The sequence below is a fragment of the Gymnoscopelus microlampas genome (genome assembly GCF_963454915.1).
Source record: "Gymnoscopelus microlampas genome assembly, chromosome: 1".
Classification (NCBI taxonomy): Eukaryota; Metazoa; Chordata; class Actinopteri; order Myctophiformes; family Myctophidae; genus Gymnoscopelus; species Gymnoscopelus microlampas.
The window spans coordinates 8368749-8389528 of NC_139962.1; the positions used below are offsets into that span (position 1 = coordinate 8368749).

General features: G+C 44.5%; 1 protein-coding gene across 3 annotated transcripts in view; it reads right to left on the bottom strand.

Moving 5' to 3' along the window:
- The window catches only part of ttc17 (tetratricopeptide repeat domain 17), a 60815-nt gene that overhangs the window by 20889 nt on the left and 19146 nt on the right, over positions 1-20780 (bottom strand). For all 3 annotated transcript variants that reach the window (XM_084061246.1, XM_084061245.1, XM_084061244.1), the window contains exons 9-19: positions 16916-17076; positions 11681-11793; positions 10361-10513; positions 8461-8576; positions 7309-7477; positions 6701-6772; positions 5556-5783; positions 3882-4101; positions 2922-3068; positions 1851-2179; positions 733-880 (exon numbers count right to left, since the gene is read on the bottom strand). In XM_084061246.1, the coding sequence (XP_083917372.1) occupies positions 733-880; positions 1851-2179; positions 2922-3068; positions 3882-4101; positions 5556-5783; positions 6701-6772; positions 7309-7477; positions 8461-8576; positions 10361-10513; positions 11681-11793; positions 16916-17076 (1856 nt within the window). The remainder of the gene's footprint in view (positions 1-732; positions 881-1850; positions 2180-2921; positions 3069-3881; positions 4102-5555; positions 5784-6700; positions 6773-7308; positions 7478-8460; positions 8577-10360; positions 10514-11680; positions 11794-16915; positions 17077-20780) is intronic.

The window sequence follows — 20780 nt, forward strand, 5'->3', positions numbered from 1 at the left end:
CCATTACTATTATTATCCTCCTGCCTTTATTTTTTATCAAAAGGGGGTCAAAAGTATGCCCAATAATAACCCCCTTTTGAGGATCCTTGGAGACGCTGCTGTGCTGCTGTGCCAGAAGTGCTTCCCTTAAAACGGCATAAAAATAAAGGCAGGAGAATAATAGTAATACAGGGTCCCCACACATTTTTAGCAATGAATTTCCAAAACTTTTCCAAAACTTTTCCAGAATATTTAGCCCAATTTCCAGGCCTATATAACAATCATTCGGCGCAATAATGTGTCTCTTACTCCTATGTAGAATGCCCAAAGATAGGCAGTGTAGCAAAAATAAAGTTTGAGACATACATTAGGCTGCCGTCACACAGCCCGTTCGGCGAAAAACTACTTATGTTACATATTTCGTGTAATATTATTCATGTTTATGAAAATGTTTTGTTTTAACAAAATCAATAGCCAAAAACAATGCATAGCCAAATATTTTTCCAGGACCCTTGATAAATTCCAGGACCTTTGATGATGTTTGATCAATTTCAAACCTTTTCCAGTACTGGATTTTTTAAAAATTTATTTCAAAATATTTCCAGGAATTTCATGACCGTGGGGACCCTGGTAATAATATATATTTTTTTTAATAGGTTAACATCGACTAGTCGACTACCACTGGGTCAAATTAGTCGACCAGTAAAAATCTCTAGTCGTGAAAACCCTAGTGTGAGTGTGAACGTGTGTTACCTGAAGGGCCAGGGGAGGGGATGGTAGGCCCACTGATCTCCAGGATGGAGTGTCCTCCTCCAGAGAGAGGCTGCTGGGTCTCATCAGAGCCGATCCCCTCGCCTCCATCCACCTTGTTCTTCCTGACCCTCTTCACCTGGAATGTTATCTAATGGCCAACGACACAGAGCACCGTTTCCTGTTCATTTCATGCAACACGACAACAACCATCGGGGATGAGACCATCGAATGATACATTAGTCCAATCGACAGAAAATTGTGCTATATACAACTATTTGTTATGAAAGGAAAGGTTTTAATCCATTTAGACCTGGAACGCATCTGTGTCATTTTAAGATTTCTTTGGCTATTCAAAAATAGCAGATATACAAGCTCATAGCGCCGCTAGATTGGCATTTTTTGAAAGATCGTGGGAAATGTGTGCAAATATTTGAATATATAATGTTTTAAAGCAAACATTTTTAACCATGATCTGTGCTTCTGGGGGTCCCTGGAACAACATATTTTGAGATGGGGGTCCGCGGCCAAATACATATCATTTTGGGGGTCCTTTGTTCCAGGGACCACCCCCAGAAGCAAATTCTTTTTTTTTTTCTTATAATTTTTATCCCTTGATTTTTGTAACGTTTTTTTCACCCGGTGCCAATTTGTTAAGTGATCCTGGGCACTACACTCCCCCCACCAGCCTAGGGAGGCCAGGGCCGAGCTCATGGCTCCTTCAATGCATGAGAGCCAACCGACCTTCTTGTCACCTGAAGGAACACGTTATTCCAACCAGTTCCTTTCCCCTCCATCAGGCGCCCCGGCTGACCAGGGGGAGGCAGTATAGAGACCAGGATTACTACATGTTTTTGTGAGGGTATTAACTACCCTAGGAGACACGGGGAGAACATGCAAACTCCACACAGAGTAGGCCTTGAGAAGAAGAGTAGAAGCAAAGCCTTGAGTTACAAATGTTTGCTTTAAAAATATAAATATTCAAAGATTTGCAAAAGTTTCAAGCTCACTCGGTGCTGCGCTATGAGCTTGTAGATCTGCTATTTTTGAATAGCCAAAGAAATCTCAAAGTGACACAGATACGTTCCCGGTCTTAATGGGTTAATTTAACAGATACATACCCATTCTGCCCCTTCGTCGTCTTCACAGTTACCAAAGCAGGGCCCCCCCCCGCCGCCGCCCGCCCGGGCCCCCATGACGCGGTCGTTCTTCAGCACGCGGATGCCCCGCAGGTCTCCCCGCTTGCCGCCGACGTCCAGCGCCCCCTCGAAGGCCCCCATCAGGTCCTCCTTCAGCTGCCACTCCTCCTCCCCCCCGCCGCCGCCGTCCGCCGCTGCCCGCTCCCCTACCACGGCGCCGTAGGTTTTGCCAGCCCCGGCCCCCTGGGCAGAGGGAGGGTCCCGCTGCTGTCCGGCCGCCTCCCCTGAGCCGTTGCTGTCCAGGACCACCTCTGTTGAGGGGGGCAGACACGTTATAAGACTCATATCCATTTAATTACAATTACATAAAAATATATAAGTAATAATAAGTAATACATTTTCATGTATTTATTTTAAACAGCCAATTTATAACTTCTTTTTTTTGTGCCCTAAATGCCCAAATGAGTGATTTTGTCAGGTTGAACATGCTACATTGACTGTTAGAATCCAAACGTTGAGTGCCAAAAACGGCTATGGACGTTTTAAAAAAAAATATATATATATATATATATATATTCTTTTCCTTCTCCACACAGAACCGTAGATAATGTGTTCCAAAGATTTACTGCTCCATTCACTTCCTGGTTAAAGTATTTGGTAAATATTCTGTATCTCGGCTCCTGTGTTTTACTATGTATTTTTGGCGAAACATGCTATTTTCAACTGGCTGCAATTATGGAACGGATTACCGCGATCGGATTTTTTTCCCCCGATTCGACGAGACTCCTGTGTGTGTATTGAGGGGATCACCGTGAGGACTGTGATCACGGAAAATATTTTGTGACGCTTTTTACGATTAAAAAAATCGTTAAAAGCCTCTGGCACTCAAAAAGCGTGGACAATGTGGAAATAATAGAGAATATGACACTTCTTCTGTTCATTTCATCAAGCAGGTTTCATACACATTAATAGCACAAAACACTGCATTGAGAACATTTGGCATGCGGCTGTAGTTATGAAATAATTGTGACAGTGAGGTTTTGGTATTCTTACTCTCAAAGAGGAGGGACTCTTCCAGGGTGGAGACGGAAGGTGTTTGAGCCCCGCCCCCTACAGAGTCCTGTTGTTTGGTATCACCGTTCGGCTCCCATTCCTCCAACTGGATGCCCAGCTCATCTTCTGCCACGCAGGCGCCCCCTTCTGGACAAACACACACAGTGCACTCAGTCACTATTAGGTCTGATAGTTATTCCACACACACACACCACTGGTTCTCAATGTGGGGACCCCCAGGGGTCCTTGAGGGGGTGACAGTTAGGAACCAAATGAGCACGTACAGGTTGTCTATAACTCAAGAGTGTGTATAAACATTTATAGGTTTAAAACATGTGAAAAACTAAAACAAATGTGCCGTTACTACTGGCAGTATGCCGGACACACACACACACACACCCTCAAATAACCCAGTGTTGATTTCGTCGACTAAAACTATGACGAAAAATGTTTGTTGACTACCTTTTTTCACTGACACAAACTAAATAAAAACTAAGCTATGATGACTAAAACTAAGAATATATTGACAATTTCGTCAACAAATAAAAACTAGACTAAAATGTTAGTGAGGTACTAGAGGAGAAGAGATCCAGTCTAAAAAACAAGTCATTTTATGTTTGGTTGTGCTCGGGTGTTGCACTCTGAACATAGCAGATCAACAAGCTCATAACGCTGTGCGCTTGTAGATCTGCTATTTTCAGCATGCAACCAAGTGCAAAATCAGCCATTACGACGCCATCAAGGCACCGCCAAAATACATTTTAGTCGACTAAATCAACTGTAGATTGAGTCGACTAAAATCTTATGATATTTAGTCGACTAAAACTAGACTAAAACTAAAACATTTCAGATGACTAAAATATGACAAACTAAATGGAATTTTATTCAAAAGAACAGTACTTCAGTAAATGTACTTGGTTACTTTCCACCACTGATGGTGTGTGAGACATGGTGACTCACGTGGGCACGTCTGCCTGTGGGACAGGTTGTAGAGGAAGGGGTAGAACTGGATGCAGCGCATCAGTGGGAGGAGGGCGCGGCACTGAGTGCAGCCCGCCAGCGCCGCGGAGGCCGTGGGGGAGGACAGGGCCGTCTGCAGGATGTCACGGAACACGGCCACCGCGCCCGACACGTTGCCCTGGGACAGCTCCACGCTGACCAGGCTGAACAGAGAGTGGGGCTGAAACACACACACACACACACACACACACACACACACGCACCACAAAGAGAGACACATTGGTTAAGACCTGGAACGCATCTGTGTCATTTCTTGATTTGAGCTAAAAAGCCTTATTTTACACTTTGGCTATTCAAAAATAGCAGATCTACAAGCTCGTAGCGCGGCACCGAGCGAGTGCCGCGCTACGACCTTGTAGATCTGCTATTTTTGAGAAATCGTGAAAATGTGTGCAAATCTTGGAATATGTATTGTTTTAAAGCGAACATTTTTAACTCAAATCTTTGCTTCTGGGGGTCCCTGGAACAAAACATTTTGAGATGGGGGTCCGCGGCCAAATACATATCATTTTGGGGGTCCTTGACATGAAAAAGTTTGAGCACCACTGATATAGAAACATACGTTTTTTTCAGAATACTGTTGGGATTTAGAAGACATTTGTAGAATCGGCTTCAGGTCTTAATGGGTTAAGCCATTAAGACCGGGAAAGCATCTGTGTAATCACTTTAACCATTCTTTTATATACTTTGGCTATTCAAGAATAGCAGATATACAAGTTAATATGAGCTTGTAGATCTGCTATTTTTGAAAATAAATTGTGAATATGTGTGCAAATCTTTGAATATAAATTTTTAACTCAAACTTTTGCTTCTGGGGGTCCCTGGAACAAAATATTTTGAGTTTGGGGGGGTACGTGGACAAATACATATCATCTTGGGGGGTCCTTGACATGAAAATGTTTTGAGAAACACTGACTTAATAGCAACATAAGTCTAAAAACTGGAAAAAGAAAAAAAAAAACTGTTGGAAGTGCAGTGGTTCTCAAACTTTTATTAGTGTCAAGGACCCCCAAATTAGCTCAAAAGCTTATGTGCCAAGGACCCCCAGAAGAGAAGTATATATCAAGAAAAAACATCAAAATTATTATATTATATATATATTATAATTATTATAATATTCTTCCAAAAATGACAAACTCTCAATCTGCCAGCTTGTAGATCTGCTATTTTTGAATAGCCAATGCAAACAATATGGTCTAAGTCAGTGGTTTTCAACCTGTTTCATGCCAAGGACCCCTTAATTGATATACATTTGGCCGCGGAAAATGTTGTGCCAGGGACCCCCAGAAGCAAAGATTTGAGTTAAAAATATTTGCCCAAAGCTATGCACACATTTTCAAGAATTTAAAAAAATTGCAGATCTGCAAGCTCATAGCGCGGCACTCGGTGCCGCGCTATGAGCTTGTAGATCTGCTATTTTTGAATAGCCAAAGCTAAGTGGTTAAAATGATTGTGACGCTATCTTAACACATTTTGCTGGGGACCCCCTGGAACCCCCTCAGGGACCACTGGTTTAGAACCACTGGTCTAAGTGCTTAAAATTATTGTGATAACTTATTTCGCCAGGGACCCCCAGGAACTCCCCCAAGGACCTCCTGTGCAGACGATTTATACCTCGGAGGCGTTCAGTGCCAGAGCGCGCTCCAGCAGGGTGTGGGCGTGTCCGGCGGCGCCGTGATGCAACAGCAGGTTGGCAGCGTTACAGAGGACCAGGTGGTGCTGGGGGGGCGGGGCTAGGGCCAGCGCCCGGCGCAGGCACTGCAGGGCGCGGCTACCGTTGCCTTGGGCCCGCCAGAACAGAGCCGCCTCGTTCTGCAACAGCCAGAGGGGGGCGACGTTGTCCTACAACAGGCAACAGGTAAGTTTTAGGCACGGTAAGTTTATTTGGAGACTGCACAATGCACAGACAGGGGTGGGGGGGGGCTAAGAGCGGCCACTTGGGAAACGGGAAGGTTCCTAGGTTCGATCCCGGGCTCCCCCTCAGCTAGTATGAAGTAAAACTGAAAAAATACGAGAAAAAAAGCAAACCCACAACACGTCCTAAACAGACACGTTGTGAGCTTGTAAATCGGCTATTTTGGAAAAGGTTCAACAAAATTGTGAGAACTCTTAACACATTGGGTGCCAAAACCGTATATATACTTCTTTTCAAATACAACTGTTGAGTGCCAAAACCGTACATATACTGTTTTTGAAAAAAAAAAAAAATTCTTTTTTTTTTCAATTTTTTTTTTTTTTTTTTCACAGCACCAGGAGATATCATTTTTTTTCTCCGAAGATTTAGACTTTAATCCACTTGCTGGTTAACTTATGACTTCAAAAGCCTGTATCTCGGCTCCTGTGTACTTTTTTTTACAAAGTATTTTTGACTATTTTTGACTATTTTCAACTGGCTGCAACTATGGAACGGATTACCGAATGTTTTAAAAAATGTTACCCCGATTGTACGAGACCTCTGTGTATAATGAATGGATGCTTTTTTTTTTACATGGATTTGCTCGTCATGGAGTCTAGAGCTTTAAACAGTAAAGCGCAGTCAATGGGGAGAATGCTGGCACCCAGCGTAAGTTGTTATAAAAAAATGCTGGCACCACATGTGTTAAGCATTTAAAAATCTGGACACATCGGATGCATAATTACCGATACTGAGGTAGTCGAAAAAAATGGCTGATATATCATCAGCCAAACCAAAATGTCACAGATTCATTGACAGGCTGAGAGAGAATTAAAGGAGAAGTTGTGGAGAGTCTCTCTCTTACTTGTTTCAAAGCTTCCGCTATTCTGGAACCAATCTGCTCCATGGCCAGACCCCCACTGCGGGACTGAAGCACCTGGAAAACAACACAGGTCATAGTATGTTCACTTTTGTTCAGCACCTTATAATTTTAAAGGTTTGAGAACCACTGCTGTAAAGGAAAGAACCGACAAATGAACCCATTGAGACCTGAAGCCGATTCTACATGTCTCCTAAATCTCAACAGTTTTCTGAAAAACGTGTGTTTCTATATCAGTGGTGCTCAATCTTTTTCATGTCAAGGACCACCAAAATTACGTATTTGGCCGCGGACACCCATCAAAATATTTTGTTCCAGGGACCCCCCAGAAGCAAAGATTTGAGTTAAAAATGTTCGCTTTAAAATATATATATATATATTCAAAGATTTGCGCATATTTTCACGATTTTTCAAAAAATAGCAGATCTACAAGCTCATAGCGCGGCACTCGGTGCCGCGCTATGAGCTTGTAGATCTGCTATTTTTGAATAGCCCAAAGTGTAACATAATGCTTTTTAGCTCAAATCTAAAAATGACACAGTTCCAGGTCTTAATTAATACATTATGAAAATCCTTGTTAGTTGCATCCGTACCTGATTTGCCATTATGTCCGGCATGACTTTGCTGCCGTCTAGAGGCCAGTCCAGCGAGGCAGGCAGGAGGGCTGGGGGCGGTTCCGCTGTCGGGCCGCAGTCTGGCACCGAGACGGACTGGGGAGGACTGCTGCTGCTGCTGCTCCCATAGAGGACAGATGCAACCGGGCTGAAAACAACAAATACAAACACAAGTATTATACATCAGTTTTTGTACATCAGTGGCAGTGAATGAGGTGATTAACTAGACATATGCTGACTGGAAACCGGGGTTTTGGTCTGCCCTCAGCCCTCCACTTCCGGTGGTGCGCCTATGTTTTCATTCCCACTAACAATATTTCTCCACAGAACACTAACACCATTTCTCCCAAAGAACATGGTTCGTTTTGGTTATAAGCCCACTTGTTTCTATGATGTAAGAGCAAGTTAACATGTTACTAACTTTCCGTGGTTTTGTCGGCTCCGAGGACGCTATTGTTAACACATTGAGACCTGAAGCCGATTCTACATGTCTCCTAAATCTCAACAGTTTTCTGAAAAACGCATGTTTCTATATCAGTGGTGATCAATCTTTTTCATGTCAAGGACCCCCAAAATGATATGTATTTGGCCGCAGACCCCCATCAAAATATTTTGTTCCAGGGACCCCCAGAAGCAAAGATTTGAGTTAAAAATGTTCGCTTTAAAAGTATTTATATTCAAAGATTTGCACACATTTTCACGATTTGTCAAAAATAGCAGATCTACAAGCTCGTAGCGCGGCACTCGGTGCCGCGCTGTGAGCTTGTAGATCTGCTATTTTTGAATAGCCCAAAGTGTAAAATAATGCTTTTTAGCTCAATCTAAAAATGACACAGTTCCAGGTCTTAATGGGTTAACATGTTACTAACTTTCCGTGGTTTTGTCGGCTCCGAGGACGCTATTGTTAAATGAGTTTCGGTTTGTTTCCAGTGGGAAGCGAACGCACAGATGTAAATCCCACCCACTACATTTGATTGGGTAAAGCGCGGCCTGCTTCCTGATCTAAAGGCACGCCCCACTTGTAAGCTAACGCGCACACGTTCTGAACGGGGCTCCCGACACAGATTCAGTAGCGCAGCTCTGAATCTGTTCTTGAGAGATTAACGTTTAGGGTGAAGCGGTGAGGCTGACCTGAGGCCCTGGGTTTCAGGCGGGATGTAAAAAGTTGGCAGCAGGTGGGCAGCGGGCACGCTGGCATACACCATGGCACAGTCCGTCCTCTGAGGCCACATCCAGCTCTGAACGGCCTGGCACAAATAAACAAAAAAAATTATAATAATGTCAATACATGCTTTCTTTGTGATACCAATACATAGGAAGTATATTCTGTTCGCCACCGGAATCAAAGCCATGGCTGAAGATGTGTTAATCTGACAAATAAACCTTTCAGGAAGAAATAACAGAGAAATACAGTATAATAATAATAATGAAATGAAGTTTGAGGTAGGGCTGTGACAATTCAAATATTTAAGTTGACGATTAATTGTCATACGAACTAAGAATTTCATTGTGTTTTTGGCATTGAACATTGGAACATATGAATATTTGTTTCTGTTTGGTCTTTTAGGCTTCGTAATCAGACATTGCACAGGGCTAGATATGACAAGTAACTTAAATATACAGAGAAATTAATTGTATACTATACTAAAAAAATGAAAGCTGATCTACAAGCTTACGTAAGATTATTAAAGCAGCTATTTTCGTTTTTTTCAACATTTGAAAGTGTACGATTATGCAAATATAATTGTGTATGATTATTAGGCCTGTCAAAAAAAATCGATTCATTAATAAATCGCGATTCTTAATGCCACGATTTTAAAAATCGAATCAAAATCGATTTTTTATTAAAAAAAAACATTTTTTTTTTTCTTTTTTTTTTTTTATAAGTTAGTACCTTTTTCACTGGCACTTTGTCTGAAATCAATGTCAGAAAGACTGACTGACATGATCTGGCTGCATTGAAGTGTATGATTCAACTTTTCATGGTTTATATCATATTAAAATGTTCTAGTATAATTAAAGCAAAGTGATTTGGGGTAGAAAATCGCAATAAATCGCAGAATCAAATATCAATTAATCGCAGAATCGCAATTTTAATCGAATCGACACCCTAGGAATCGATTTTGAATCGAATCGTGAGGTAAGTGAATCGTGACACCACTAATGATTATCTCAAATAATTGCGATTATCTCAAATAATTGTGATTAGACGATGATGAATTTAATAATTGTGATTGTGACCTCTGTGTTCCCTGTGTGTCTGTCCCAGAGGATGTCAGCAGTGTAACCTCACCTCAGTGTGCACTGTGTGTCTGTCCCAGAGGATGTCAGCAGTGTAACCTCACCTCAGTGTGCACTGTGTGTCTGTCTGTCCCAGAGGATGTCAGCAGTGTAACCTCACCTCAGTGTGCACTGTGTGTCTGTCCCAGAGGGTGTCAGCAGTGTAACCTCACCTCAGTGTGCACTGTGTGTCTGTCTGTCCCAGAGGATGTCAGCAGTGTAACCTCACCTCAGTGTTCCCTGTGTGTCTGTCCCAGAGGGTGTCAGCAGTGTAACCTCACCTCAGTGTGCACTGTGTGTCTGTCCCAGAGGGTGTCAGCAGTGTAACCTCACCTCAGTGTGCACTGTGTGTCTGTCCCAGAGGATGTCAGCAGTGTAACCTCACCTCAGTGTGCACTGTGTGTCTGTCCCAGAGGGTGTCAGCGGTGTAACCTCACCTCAGTGTGCACTGTGTGTCTGTCCCAGAGGATGTCAGCAGTGTAACCTCACCTCAGTGTGCACTGTGTGTCTGTCCCAGAGGATGTCAGCAGTGTAACCTCACCTCAGTGTGCACTGTGTGTCTGTCCCAGAGGATGTCAGCAGTGTAACCTCACCTCAGTGTGCACTGTGTGTCTGTCCCAGAGGATGTCAGCAGTGTTACCTCACCTCAGTGTGCACTGTGTGTCTGTCCCAGAGGATGTCAGCAGTGTTACCTCACCTCAGTGTGCACTGTGTGTCTGTCCCAGAGGATGTCAACAGTGTAACCTCTCACCTCAGTGTGCACTGTGTGTCTGTCCCAGAGGATGTCGGCAGGGTCCAGGTCTCCGGACACAGAGCGGTGGAGCAGAGGGCTGTCTGCTGATTGGTTGGAGCTGTGCTCTGACACCAGAGCCACGCTAGACGCCACGGACACCTCCTCACCAAACTGGAACACACACACACACACACACACACACACACACACACACACACACAGGGAGGACAGGAAAAAGACAGATCAGCTGTCATTATAGCTGTACAATACGTGAGTGAATGTACTTTAGATATAGGGACCCTCATGCGGCCCCCACCTTCCCTTAATGCGGCCCCCGCAGGTTAATATCGGAATACTGTATCTTATTGATTTCCAATTCTTATTGAGTTACAATTCCAAACATGTAAACATGACCCGCTTTAATTACTTCAGTCTATATTAGTAGCTTAATGACTAGTATTAAAATTCTATTGTCTTTTTTATGTCCAATGTATTTGTATTGAAATGCATAAAGTTAACATAAGTATAACTAAATGCATTTGAAATTAAATTGATTCCAATAAAAAAAATAGTAAAAAAAAAAAATCTGGATTCCAATTCAAAAATTCCAACTCAAAACGCGTCGCAGTGCGACGCGTTTTGAGCTTGTAGATCGGCTATTTTTGCTACTTTTGTGTGAGTGTGACATAGAATGGCCCGACAGTATAAACATGGCCCTCTGGAGTGTGTGGAAAAATAATGGCCGCCTCTCTCCATCATCAAAGTTGCATCATTCACCCCTGATCTAAATGAATGAATCATGTGTGTCAGACTGACCTCAAAAACCCCTGAGGAAGACGGTAATTGTCGAAACGTTGTTTTCTTTTCATTAACCCATTAAGACCTGGAACTGTGTCATTTTTTGATTTGAGCTAAAAAGCATTATTTTACACTTTGGGCTATTCAAAAATAGCAGATATACAAGCTCATAGCGCGGCACCGAGTGCCGCGCTATGAGCTTGTAGATCTGCTATTTTTGAAAAATCGTGAAAATGTGTGCAAATCTTTGAATATATATATATTTTTAAAGCGAACATTTTTAACTCAAATCTTTGCTTCTGGGGGGGTCCCTGGAACAAAATATTTTGATGGGGGTCGGCGGCCAAATACATATAATTTTGGGGGTCCTTGACATGAAAAAGATTGAGCACCACTGATATAGAAACATACGTTTTTCAGAAATACTGTTGAGATTTAGGAGACATTTAGAATCGGCTTCAGGTCTTAAAGGGTTAAAACTTTCTGCATCGTGGCGTAAGAGTTGTGCGGCCTCGTCCTTATCAACGATGTCAGACTGACCTGGACATAGTGCACGTGTTCAAACAGGTCTCCGCGGTGATAGCGCACGGGCAGGTCGAAAGGACAGAAGAGGCTGCGCTGCTGTTGTCCCAGACGACACATCTGGTGGTTACCTGGACAGACACACACGTGTTTTGCATTACTATACTTGTGATAGGGGTGTCACGATTCACTTACCTCACGATTCGATTCAAAATCGATTCCTAGGGTGCCGATTCGATTAAAATTGCGATTCTGCGATTAATTGATATTCGATTCGATTCTGCGATTTATTGCGATTTATTGCGATTTTCTAGGGTGCCGATTCGATTAAAATTGTGATTCTGCGATTAATTGATATTCGATTCTGCGATTTATTGCGATTTTCTACCCCAAATCACTTTTCTTTAATTATACTAGAACATTTTAATATAATATAAACCATGAAAAGTTGAATCATACACTTCAATGCAGCCAGATCATGTCAGGCAGTCTTTCTGACATTGATTTCAGACAAATTGCCAGTGAAAAAGGTACTAACTTATTTAAAAAAAAGTAAAAACAAAAAAATAAAATAATATATATATATTTTTTTTTTCCAAAAAATCGATTTTAATATTTTGAATCGATTTTTAAAATCGTGGCATTAAGAATCGCGATTTATTCATGAATCGATTTTTTTTGACAGGCCTAACTTGTGAGGTCAACATTTTCGGACGGTGATTTTATGGATGCCATTATTAAAATGTTAGGCAACTCTCCTACCGGATTATTTTTTTGCCTTTGCTGCCCCAACCCTGTGGAATGGACTCTCCAATACTCTCAGAGGAGCCCCCCAACCTCCAAAACTGCTCTCAAAACTGCCACCTCTTTGATATGGCTTTCCCCAGCTAACTCCACACCCCCCCCGTCTCACCATTCCACAGTTTTTACTTCCTTAGTCTTAACCCATTAAGACCTGGAACTGTGTCATTTTTAGATTTGAGCTGAAAAGCATTATTTTACACTTTGGGCTATTCAAAAATAGCAGATATACAAGCTCATAGCGCGGCACCAAGTGCCGCGCTACGAGCTTGTAGATCTGCTATTTTTGAAAAATCGTGAAAATGTGTGCAAATCTTTGAATATATATATATTTTTTTTTAAAGCGAACATTTTTAACTCAAATCTTTGCTTCTGGGGGGTCCCTGGAACATCATATTTTGATGGGGGTCTGCGGCCAAATACATATAATTTTGGGGGTCCTTGACATGAAAAAGATTGAGCACCACTGATATAGAAAATATAGTATTTTTGAGAATACTGTTGAGATTTAGGAGACACGCAGAATCGGCTTCAGGTCTCAATGGGTTACGGTGACTCTCCACCAAACAGACTGCTTCAGACTGGCAGTCTGTTGGCAGAAGTTGGCATTTAGTTCAGCACAAACTGTCGGCCGATGCGCACATTGTCGTGCTATTGTCTTAGAGATGGCAGCCAGGTCTGCTTATTATAACCGACTTTGGGCTTGGTTTCCTGTAAAGCCGCTTGTAAATATTCATAGTTGCAGGTTGCTTTTTGTCTGGGCTGGTTTCTGAAGTGTAGTTGCTTATTTGGGCTTGCTTTAAGCTGATATAATAGGGCTCAAGTGGCGAAACCGGTCGCTTCTTTTTTTTTTTTTTTTATAGACCTGGTCGCTTGTTTCAACTCACAGAATCTGGAAACACTAGAGCCAGCTCGGACTGCAGCTCAGAGCAAACCTTTACCCCTCCTCTCCCCCCCCCCCTCTTCACTACCCCATGGCTATCGATGGCTCTACCGGTCTAGCCTGGTAAACCCTCCCTCCGGAAATCTCATTTCCATTTGATTTCAGGAGTGAGTCTGGCCTGATCGCCCATTCTGCAATATTGGCTGTGGGCTGGAGTTGGGCGGGAGTAATACCGTTGACTGACAACCCCTTCAGCCAATGATAGTTGTTTCCATTCAGCCAATCGGTAGTTCATTTTTACCACCTCCAGACTATATGACGCAACGGGACTTTTGAGACGGCCATGCCCAAAATCGGTTGCCTTATTGGGATACATGCGTGTCACTCCCCGCCCCTGCCGGTTCTCTAAAACATTTTTTAAAAATAGGCTCCGTCATGATTAATTGACCACATATATGAAGTTAAACAACTAAATTCTATCCAAACGATATCTTAAAAGTAAATTCCGTGCCTCAAAAAATAAGTTTGAGAGCGTTTTGAAACCGAACGTAAAAAGTGTAACTGGCCACAGAAACAATGGCGGCTCGTTCCATTTTTGTCGGCTGCACTCGGTCCCATTCGGGCTCTCTCGTACTCGCCACCCCGCCACCTAGCCTATCAGCGACAACGCTAATAGGCTCGGTTAGTTGGTAATGCGCTAGAAACCCCCACAATGGGCGTTCAGGCCAGACTCACTCCTGGAATCAAATGGAAATGAGATTTCCGGAGGGAGGGTTTACCAGTAGGGGTGTGCCGATATATCGTCCCGCGATATATCGCGATACGTTTTCGCGACGATATGTATCGTTTTGGAAAAAAAAAATATCGTTTTGAAAAAAAAAAAAAAAAACTTTTTTTTTTTTTTTTTTTTACACCAATCTTGCTACCATAATTGACGACCACAGTCATGGAGTGTACACGAGTGTATGTGCTCAATTGCCAAGCAGACACATGGCCCAACTAACTCCACATTTTCCCCCAAAATTCCTCAATATTCTGCCTGTGACACCAGCTGCTTCGCATCCCATCACTGTACTTGCAGGATGTACAATTAATATCAAACGCATTATGCTCCAATACTTATGCAAATCACTTCGCCAACACAAAATTCACGTCCGGGTGTTTCTTTTCACCAGCCAATCACCTTTCACGCTGCCACGTCCGTTGCCACGTCGCGCTGACGTACGCTAAACAAGCGCTGCCGTGCGCACAATGCAAACGAGCCCAAAGGCGCGCAAAAATAAGCCGACCATTGCTTAGACACAAAGTCAGACCTGGCAACGCAGCCTACGCCAATCATGTGTGAGAGATCTACAAGCTATGGGGCAGAGACGCCACCGTATCTTAGCAACAACTACAGCGCTCACTCTCATTGGTCGTGTCACGCTAAGAGCAGTCTCCAGACAATGGCATCGCAGACAGCTTGCTGTTACTGCTGTAGCCATCACAGGCAGTTGCAGCACGACGGACAGGGTGCTGTGATAGCTGCCATGTCGCTAACGCTAACGTGGTTGTCATGCCTGCAGCGGCTGTGCAATCACTTTGTCAACAATGCACGTTCGTGTGGTGAATGTCAATATTGCTGCTCAGTTCGTCCATTGTAGATGGTGTATGTTTGTGTGTGTCTTCTGGAGAACTATGTAGCTCCACAGCAACTACAGTAACTAACGTAATGGCAGGACCGCCCCGTGCAACGCATGTTAGGCTGCATTATGGTCATGTAGTAATTTCAGATAATTTCGCTCCGATTAGAGCAGTGCTTATCAACCCTTTCACGCCGCCCCCCCCCCCCAAATACACGTACTTGATCTGGGACCCCCCCATTCTGTTTGACTCCGTTCCACAAGTAAATATTGTGAAAATAGCCGATCTACAAGCTCGAAACGCCTCACGTTGAGAGGCTTTGTAAGCTTGTAGATCGGCTATTTTCTACATGATTGCCTCTTTCTTACATTCTTTGCCAATGTGGCCCATGTTTTCATAGTATAGTTTGTTGACTACTTCTGTTGCAGAAATGGCCATTTCCTTTACTTTCGTTTTTTTATTGTCTCCGCCAGGCCGAAAGGCATGGCGCAAGACTATGTTTCACCCCCTGTCCGTCCGTCTGTGATAGCTAATCTCTCACATCGTTGACTTGATCGCAGCAAAATAACAGCCCGATGTGGAGAGTCAGTGAGAGCTGGATAAACGAGGTAAAATGTGTCAAAAGGAGTCTGTACGGCTGTCGATAAATGAACACATGACGTCGGTGGGAGAGGAGATATTGTGTCTTTTGGACAAACAGCAGCGTGGTGCTGATGTTTGTTGTGTGAAGCAGCTTAATGTCAGAGTGTTTGTGTTGGAGCGCCTCAGTGCGGCTGCAGAGTTCATGTGCAACCTCTTCCAGAGAGACACAGAGACACTAGAAACTCTGCTGGGGAAAAACAACACTGCTGGGCATTGACTTTCATATGGACATTGATCTACACACTGCAGGTATATCTGCTACACACACAACATCAAACTACACACTGCAGGTATGATGCAGCGTTTGCATTACAGCCAGCATGCCAGCGTAGTTCCCATATGGTTTCAAGGTGGGCTAAACCATATGGACCCCATGTCAGCAATGTCAGCGGCATCCACTTCAGTCCCAACTGCGATGCCCATGCAGGCTATAAGTAGCTTCTACCTGGCCCTTAGGTGGGCCCCAACTAGCCATGTTTATGTGGGACCAAGGCGGGTCCTAACTGGGTTTGCCCATGCAGGCTTTAACTGGCTTCTACCTGGGCCCTAGGTGTACCCTAACCAACCACAGTGCAGTGCCCATCGCTCCAATTGTTGTGACGTCAGGGCTCTCAATACTGCACATTGGTGGAGGAGGAGGGGCCGCAGGGCGACCGCACACATCGCTGAACCAATGGTAGCCCACGGATGTTTCCTCTGGGGATTTACAATCTGCCCCTCTATGCCACATATCATCCGCACTACAGGGTCTTCACTGACCGAGCCACGGCCCCACTGACCCTCATGACGCTACGCCACTTATATGAGTTGCCAAGTGGCCGCGGGCGCAACGTGGGCGTGGCCGCGGGCTACACGCGAGCCCCCGCGTAGCGGGGGCGAGCTTCTAGTCAAAATAATCAGGCATGCAAACAGCCCCGAGGTGAAAAGGGTGACATGTTGTTTTTTTTTGGGTCAGGTGTCACACTATTGCCCTATTTGAATTCAAAACGGCTGAAAAGCTACAAGTTTGCATGTCTGAATAATGCAAAAACAGAATTATTTGTTTGCATTTCCTTTTTTTCTCCCCCATTTATTTTCATAATAAAAAAAGTGCGTATCGTATTGTATCGAAATCGTATCGAAGTTGTGAGCCAAATATCGTATCGTATCGTTTCGTGAAATTAGTGTATCGGCACACCCCTATTTACCAGGCTACTACCAGTCGGCCCAAAGACCGAACCTGCTCGGTTTCTCATCGGCGATGATAACGGTGAGCGGCGCGGTTGAATTCACAGTGTGTCTCTCTCTCTCTCTCTCTCTCTCACCCAGCTGCGCCTCCTTGGCCATCTGTGTCTCGTGGATGATGTTGCGTAGGATCTGCTCCTCCTGGAGCAGCTTGTGTTTGTCCAGAGCCTCCTGCTGCCGTAGGTAGTGGTCGTGTTGCTTCTGGTACTCCTTCAGCTCGTTGAGCGTGCGCTGCAGTGACCTGTGTGAGCCGTGAGTGAGCGGACGAAGCAACAGTTACTTTGTCAATCTATTTTAATTAATTCACCAGTGCTGTAAGGCAGTGGTTCTCAAACTTTCTCATGTCAGGGACCCCCAAAATTATATGTATTTAGCCACCGATCTCAAAAAATGTTGTTCCAGGGACCCCCCAGAAGCAAAGATTTTGGTAAAAAAAAAGAAAAAATCGCTTTAAAATAATATATATATTAAAAATGTGCACACACATTTTCACGATTTTTCAAAAATAGCAGATCTACAAGCTCATAGCGCGGCACTCGGTGCCGCGCTATGAGCTTGTAGTTCTGCTATTTTTGAATAGCCCAAAGTGTGAAATAATGCTTTTCAGCTCAAATCAAAAAAATGACACAGATGCGTTCCAGAAATCATTTATTTTGATTAACCACAATTACTTGTATGACAATTAACCAATCAATCGGCGACTAAAATGTCACGATCGTGACTCTAGTAGTCACGCCGCCGTCCCTCTCTCCCACCCAGCGGGTGTCTGTCTGTCTGTCTGTCTGTCTGTCTGTCTGTCCTCTTTTACACAGACGACGTCAATTGGTCTGGGCGCTGACGACTTAATATGGTTACAACAATGAGTCAAAGAGTGCCCGCCCCCCCCCCCCCCCCCGTTCCATGTCCGTAGCCTCTAACACAGAGCGACCAGCGTGACGACCAGGCTGTGTGTAAAAGGCCTTATGACTCACTGTTTGTCAGTTTGTCGTGATAGAACATGGGAAGTGAGATTAGAAAAGCGTGTCACGTCCCCCGTGTGTGTGTGCTGATTTCTTTCAAATCATTTAACCCATTAAGACCTGGAACTGTGTCATTTTTTAAATTTGAGCTAAAAAGCATTATTTTACACTTTGGCCTATTCAAAAATAGCAGATCTACAAGTAGTCCGGGAGTCATGGGGCTGAACGTGGTTTCGTCGGTAAAAGTTTTTTTCTCAACTGATTCTTGCTGCTGGGGGTCCCCTCTTAAGGATTCAAGAGGGTGCCCGGTGAAATCCCTTGAGCATTTTTTATTATTAACCCCTTAATGCCCAAAACACTAAAAATTCACCCAAAATAGACTTCTATAGTATTTCATGCAAAATACTTGATCTAATTGCTTAAAAGTTGCTTTCTACAGTGTGTATCCATGTAAGTGGATGTGTACAGTGCATTAGATTTAATATTTGTAAACTTTTAAATATTAACCCCTTCATTCCCAGAACAACTTAATCTTTAAACTGTGATATTGTGAAATAGAACATGTACAGAAATCAAATCAAATGCATCAGATCTGCTTTCTACTAAGTCTAATAGTGGACCTGGTCATGTTTCCTTTTGGATGAATGCATATTAACCCTTTGAGGCCAACCGTCATTAACCCTTAAATGCCCAAAACAAAAAAAAACGTTTTTTATGGCATTTTATGCAAAAATATTGATTTAGCGCATAAAATTTGATTTCTACAGTGTTTATCAATGAACGTGGATGTGTAAAATTTTGTTTTTTGATTTCACATTAGAACATTTCATAGATATTAACTCCTTCACACCCGAAGCACCAAAATCCATTAAAAATGTTGATTTATGACATGTGATTTATGCACAGTAAATCAATTCAAATGCTTCAAATTAGCTGTATAAGAAATTAATAATGTTTATGTGGAAGTGGTCATATACAGCATATCCCATATTAAGGTCCAATGATACCAACTAACCACATTTTCCTGAGACACCAGAATCAGAGACGGAGACAAGAACCAAGTTTAAAGGAATTTATAAAAGAAAAAGGAAAGAATCCTATCTAAAACTGTCTTGAGCATCCTACAACATAACAGTGACAGGACAATGTGCATGGCAAACCATGTACTCTGCAGCTGCATTTTTTGTAATTGCATGGGTTGTCAGTTTTACAGCCACATTTAATCATTTGCAAAATGTAGTCTGGGGCAGGTTTGCAACCTTCAGGTAGAGTGGTTGGGCTCAGTGACCTGTTAGTTATGTCTTTTTCCCATCCAAACTTCACTGGGTCGCATGCTGGTGGAAGATGCCCGTCAACAGACGCTGCTTGCAGCCTGCGGGCCCGACCAGGCGCGGAGGGACCACGTGCGGAGAGGCCTCGTGGCCTGTCCTCCGCACTCCTCCGCGGCCGACCCCGGCCTAGCGAGACCGAGACACACAGTCTGACCTAGTTGTCCTGCCACGGACCGCCTGAGGGCCCCCGCTGTCGGCCTCGCCTCAAGCCCCATCACACGGCTCGGCGAGGAGATCCGTATGCGGCGGGGGCGCAAAGGCGCGCTCCGGAGACTCCGTTTCTCAAACCCTGCTTGCGTCGCGTACTCCGGCGACCGACCAAACAGCTGCGTACCGGGCCACGGGCGCCGATCCCCTGTAACATGCCGTCGACCTGGCTAGGGGGCAAAGGAGGAAGTGGTGACCGTCGCAGTGCACGCCGCCGGGAGACTATACCTCCGAGATTCCGCGGCCGGCTCCGGTCAACTCCCCCGTGTCCTGTCTATCCGTATCCCGTTTGATAGGCTGTGTGTTCTTTGTGGCGTACCTATCGTCGGTGTCCTTTCACTGGTTCCGCTTTTTGCGTCCAGACACCATGATTTGACGGTAAGGTACAAATCCAGTAAATGATACCTGGGAGAGCTCTAACCCGCGTGCGGTGCGGTGCCACTTTGCCCGGTGCAAACCGGTTATCGTGGACCAGCGCCGGGCGTTGGTTAACTTTTCCTGTGGGCTCTGTTCGTTCAGGGCCCTCTCACGTGCCGGCCGGACCAATCACATGCTAAGCAGACACAAAGAACTGAACATGCCAAGCGAGAACCCGGGACGTGGGAGACAGCAGGTTCGGGGGCGTAAGCACCGGCGTTGGACCGTGGAGGAGGTCAACGAGCTACGAGTTCTTATGAACCGTCCCAGAGATACCTGGTCGTGGAAGTCCGTGGCTAAAGACCTGGGGCGGGGGAGGACGGAGGAGCAGGTGAGGGGTAAGGCTTGTAGCCTTGAAAAGGCTGACCGTGCAAGAGGCGGTCGTCCCCCAGTCGTGCTGGATGATGAAACACTCGTCCTGACACGATTCTGTTACAGCCCGCGTTGATGAAACAGGCGCTTCGACGTCTTGTAGAAGACGCGGGTATTGATGGGGTCAGACTGGGGGAAGACTCCGACCTCTTTTTGAAGATTGAAGAGTGTTCGGTGCGATCCATTGAAGCCAACGCTAACTGGCTAATTAGTAGATAAGTGGAGAAGTGCCTGGCAGAAGGGGCAGTTGCCTGCAAATGTTTCACCGCCGGGTGTTTCTGAGGCGGCTGTACCACTGTGATAGGAAGCGGTTAGCCAAAACTGTCCTAGACGGGGACAATGTTATCGGGTGTCCGATACCCATGCATGGAATACATCGTTTCTACCAAAATGCTTGGGGGCTAGAGCGACCGTTTCTTGGACTGGGCCATTTCCGTTCCTTCGGTGGGGCTGACAATACTGTCCTCGGCGATTTGATCTCGGGTGAAGAGGTTCACTCTTGTCTCCAGCGCATGCAGAATGGCAAAGCGGCCAGTCCCGACGGTATCACTCGTTCTGAGTTGCTACTATGGGACCCTGACGGCTCGCAACTCGCGCACATCTACTCATCGTGGTTGGTCGCTGGCTATGTCCCCCAGTGCCTGAAGCGGTGCCGTACG